General features: G+C 48.2%; 1 protein-coding gene across 1 annotated transcript; it reads left to right on the top strand.

The window, feature by feature from the left end:
- The first annotated feature begins 492 nt into the window (after window positions 1-492).
- NEUROG2 (neurogenin 2) lies at window positions 493-2,453 on the top strand. Its single transcript, XM_017510019.2, has one exon. It carries the CDS (start codon window positions 493-495, stop codon window positions 1,309-1,311), a length of 819 nt encoding a protein of 272 aa, XP_017365508.1. The 3' UTR covers window positions 1,312-2,453.
- Window positions 2,454-4,984: the final 2,531 nt, after the last annotated feature.

Raw genomic sequence — 4,984 nt, 5'->3', positions numbered from 1 at the left:
AGCTTTCGCGCCCGGCGAAGGACGTGGCGCTGCGCTCGCGGCTGCGCGGAGATTCCGGGCACAAGCCAAAGTCACAGCAACGCCGAGGCACAGTTAGAGTCAACTAAGTAAGTATTCGAGCCACGCTTCCAACTTCGCAGGTGGTTTCCCGCGCCAGATCAGTCCAACCACGCCCGCACGCCCTCTGCTCCGAGCAGAATGTTTTTCCCCGAGATCGCGGTGTCCCTTCTCGAGGAGGGAACGCAGCAGTCAGGACCGCCCGCAGAGGGCAGGACCCGGCTGACTGGCGGCAGGGTCACAAGGAGCGCAAGCGGAGCTCCTGACCTTGGCTAGCAGTGCCTGGGTTTCTTCCCCGCCTTCCACCTCCGCGCCACTCCTAGCCGGTCTTCTCGGGTGCGCGCCGCAGCACGCCCCGCCAACCAGAAGATCGAGCCTCTGTTTTCTTCCTTACACCTCACTGCCTTTTCCTCCTTCCCCTCTCTCTTCGGTAGGATGTTCGTCAAATCCGAAACCCTGGAGTTGAAGGAGGAAGAGGACGTGTTGGTGCTGCTCGGCTCGGCATCCCCCACCTCTGCGGCTCTGACCCCGCTGTCCTCCAGCGCCGACGAAGAAGAGGAGGAAGAGCTGGGCGCATCCGGCGGGGCGCGTCCGCAGCGCGGGGCTGAGGCCGGCCAGGGGGAGCGGGGCGGCCTGGCGGCGGCTGCCGAGGGCTGCCGACCCTCAAGGCTGCTGGGTCTCGGGCACGAGTGCAAACGGCGCCCCTCCCGGGCGCGGGCAGTCTCTAGGGGCGCCAAGACCGCCGAGACAGTGCAGCGCATCAAGAAGACCCGGAGACTGAAGGCCAACAACCGCGAGCGAAACCGCATGCACAACCTCAACGCGGCTCTGGACGCGCTGCGCGAGGTGCTCCCCACGTTCCCCGAGGACGCCAAGCTCACCAAGATCGAGACCCTGCGCTTTGCCCACAACTACATCTGGGCGCTCACCGAGACCCTGCGCCTGGCGGATCACTGCGGGGGCGGCGGCGGGGGCCTGCCGGGGGCGCTCTTTTCCGAGGCGGTGTTGCTGAGCCCGGGAGGCGCCAGCGCCGCCCTAAGCAGCAGTGGAGACAGCCCCTCGCCCGCCTCCACGTGGAGTTGCACCAACAGCCCCGCGCCGTCCTCCTCCGCGTCCTCCAACTCCACCTCCCCCTACAGCTGCACTTTATCGCCTGCCAGCCCCGCCGGGTCAGACATGGACTATTGGCAGCCCCCACCTCCCGACAAGCACCGCTATGCACCTCACCTTCCCATAGCCAGGGATTGTATCTAGAGCTGCCATCTCTGCTAACCACGCCAGGCCTTAGTGGGTCCCCTTTCCTGTCCCCAGCCGAGCCCTCCTCCCTTCCCCTGCCCCGCCTTTCCAAGCCCTGGAAACCATCTCACTTCGAAGGGCAGGTGTAGCCGTTCTGATTCCTTGCTTGTTTCTTGCATTTCCTGGCTTTGGTCTCATTCATTCAGATGGGCTCTGATTTATTGAAGGTGTGACGGAGCTTATTGTCAAAGTGAAGGGTGCCGTTTTGGAGGCGCTTCTTGAGACGAAAAAGACGCTGGGAAGAGATGATGGTGGCATATCGAAAGAGTTTGCAGAGCGGACTGACGCTCCTCCCCTTTCTCTGTAACGCCGGAGGACTTGGAGCAGTTCGTGTGAATCTCGCGGGGGGAATGCAACTGGTTCCTGTGATCTCTTCACCTTTGCTTCTACATAGAGATGTTAATGTCGAGTAGAAAGAAATGTATCTTAGCATCTGAATGATTTTACTGGTAATAATATTATCCACAGATTTGCAATGGCTGGCATCTGCTTTATTCCCATTGCTGTCTGCAGGCTGTGGGAATTTCACCTGTCAAACCAAACTTTCCCTCTCTGATGTGCACTTTGTTCTGTTTCCCAGATTCGTCACAATGCCTATTGTCCTGTCCTTCTCTTTCCTCTTTCTTCCCCATTTTGCCATCTGTCTCTTATGATTTATAAGGGGGAAAAAACTTGTTTTGTTAGAGGGGCAGGTTAGAAGTCATTGTATAATTTGTAGGCTTTGTAATGATTGAATGCAAGCGTGGAAATTTAGGCTGAACTCTCTATCAAAAGGAAAAATGTGGAGGAAAAGGGAAAAATCAGGAGGGAGGATTGCTTCATGCATTATTTATCTCGACCTTTTAGGGGAGAAGGAACTCCCCCATTCTTTAGAGAGATTAAAAATAAATCAACAGTCTGAAAACCTAAGCAGATACGGAGCATTATCGGGATCAGCCACACACGTGTTCCCTTCTATTTATTATAAATAAATTTTTCATGGGAAAATATGTATTTTTTTGTATATTCTACAGAGTTTATTCTAGTATGTATTTACGTCTTGAAGAACAAGAAAGTTGTTCTTGTGATTAAACTATAAATAAAGTATCTAATTTTCATAAGTTTGTGTGTTGCATTTTAACTTTTTCTTGCTTATGTGATTTTTAGATGCTGAATGAGTTGTGTGTGTGTTTGTGTTTTTTGTTTTTTGTTTTTTTTTAAGTTCTCCTCACGTCAATTTGAATATGGCACTTGTATTTTTTGGCACTGTTTTGTGTAGAATTTCACTAAAATCACAAAAAGCAGAATTATATTTGAGCCACTAGTATTGAAATAAGACTGTAACTCTCAATACAAACACACAATTTATTTTTAAGGAATAAATTTCTGAGCAAACAAAATGAGCAAAAAAGTGGAGAAGAATTTAAATGATAATTCAGTCATGATAAGCTCCAAAGTTTAGAAAACCTTGATTCGAAAAAAAGTGAAGTTGACATTTCTTGGTGGAGTGTGCAGAAATTTGTTTCGTATACAATTTGTTTGGCTTTAACTCTCATCTGTAAACTGAAGGCACTAGCCGTGACTCCCAAGGGTGCCCCCTTTCCAGCTCTAACATCTGTGATGTAACAGTACTTATGAATTCATTATTAGAAGCAGATTTCCTATTTGCCATTTTAACAAGCTAGTTGCTTTTAAAAGCAGACTCCCAGAATAATGCAGATATTTACAGTGAGCTGGAATTGAAAACATATGAAAAAAAATAGCTCTGCTTTCCAATATTTGTTAAAGTAATTACATAGTAAAAACTTCTTCAAAGAGAAAGCAAAAATGGTTTAACTTACACCCCAATCTCCAAAGCAGCAATGAATGACCTTTGATTGGCCTTGGGTCAAAAATGACCAAATGAAGGTTGATCACATTCTAGATTTAATCCCCTTGGGAGAGAGTTTCTATGACAACACAAGCTGAAAAAGATCACATTAAACCTTGGTTGTTCACAGCGCCCCTTTCCCCATGAATGTCTTACCTGCATCTGTTTGGGCCATATACTCCACTCTCCCACACAATGAAATAATAATTTCTCCTGAGATGTCTATCTGAAACTACTCCTCTCTAATAACTTCATTTTAATCAAAGGAAGAGCTAACTCAGGGTTGTCTCATTTTTATAGGCAAACATGAGAGGCCTTTTGGTAAATCCCTTCTAATTTAAACACTGTGTGACTCTTAGCTGCTCTTTGATTATCTGACAAGAGGAGAAAGTGATATTTCTCATATATTCACTTTTTCTTTTTTTTTGAGATGGAGTCTTGCTCTGATCTAGGCTCACCGCAACCTCTGCCTCCCAGGTTCAAGGGATGCTTCTGCCTCAGCCTCCTGAGTAGCTGGGATTACAGGTGTACGCCACCACGCCCGACTAATTTTTGTGTTTTTAGTAGAGACAGGGTTTCACCGTCTTGGCCAGGCTGGTCTCGAACTCCTGACCTTATGATCCATCTGCCTCGGCCTCCCAAAGTACTGGCATTACACGCCCAGCCTCACATTTATGTTTCTAAAAAGCCAAGTCACCAAGCAAAGGAATTATATATGATCGTTTGAAAACATCAGTTTTGGTGTTGAACAATGCTGCTTCCGTTGATGATGTTACATATGAAGTTACATGGAGCTTCCTTTGGAAACTTGCCAAAGAAAGAGTTCATGACAAAATTTCAGGCGAACCTACTCCTCCGACTATGGGAAACCTTCTCAATTGGTGAAGCCATCCCATAAAAAGACCCTAACGGCTCAGTTGGAGAGGCAGGGATGGACAGATGATTTAATAATCCTAGCTCTGAGTAAAGCTAATATAGCTAACAGAGACTTCACTCTTGACCTAGACGACTCTACACACTTCTTTCAGGTCCAGAGTCTTGTTCAAGTTCTCAAAGCTGGAGCTTGCACTTCCCCATTACACACAAGCAGGCACATCTTGAGTGCCAGGGCTTCCATCTACCATCTGCAACTCACACTCAGGCTTTCTCTTCCCCATCTAGAACACATCCTATTTTACACCAAATTGGTGCAATTATTTTTTATGGCGTCTAATCATCTAAAGAAGGTAAGAATGAGCTTCTGACTGCCTCAGCGCCGAGATTCTCTTCCTTAACCCGTTGCAACCTTCACAGCCTGTGGCCTGAGCCCAGTCGTTCTCTTCCCTTCCCAGTAGGAATGAGTACAATTAGAGGGTCGAAGCCGCTGCTTCTGCAGTAGGCAACAAAGTCATTTTCCCATTTTACCCATTTCCCTCCCAACATTGTGACCGCGATGTGATGAGCTGGATCTGTGTGCACCAAGCAGGTTTGCAGGCCTCGGAGCCACGGCGTTCTATTTCTGGTGGCTCTCTGATGAGAGACACTTCAAACAACGCTGTGGTGATTTTCTTCCGGTGACAGTCCCACACTGCCAATGTTGCTAGATCTTTCCAAAGCCAGCTTAGCGTTTCCTAAGTGGGGTGAGGCGCGAAGGTGGGTCCTGTCCTCATTGGAGCGTAGCTTTAGCTCGGCCGGCGTTCCGGGATTGGTTGTATTTATTTGTTCTAAAATGCCCAGGCATTGTTACGACTCATTTTTCCTTCACTAGATTTTAAATACATCCATCTGAGTGCCAAGAAGGAG

The sequence above is a fragment of the Cebus imitator genome, unplaced genomic scaffold (assembly GCF_001604975.1).
Source record: "Cebus imitator isolate Cc_AM_T3 unplaced genomic scaffold, Cebus_imitator-1.0 Scaffold17, whole genome shotgun sequence".
Classification (NCBI taxonomy): domain Eukaryota; kingdom Metazoa; phylum Chordata; class Mammalia; order Primates; family Cebidae; genus Cebus; species Cebus imitator.
The sequence above is the reverse complement of the archived record's forward strand: the minus strand, read 5'-3'. Positions and strand labels throughout refer to the sequence as shown.

What these genes read in the sequence shown, in the direction of transcription:
- NEUROG2 (XM_017510019.2), top strand. Translation starts at nt 493, where the DNA reads ATGTTCGTCAAATCCGAAACCCTGGAGTTGAAGGAGGAAGAGGACGTG.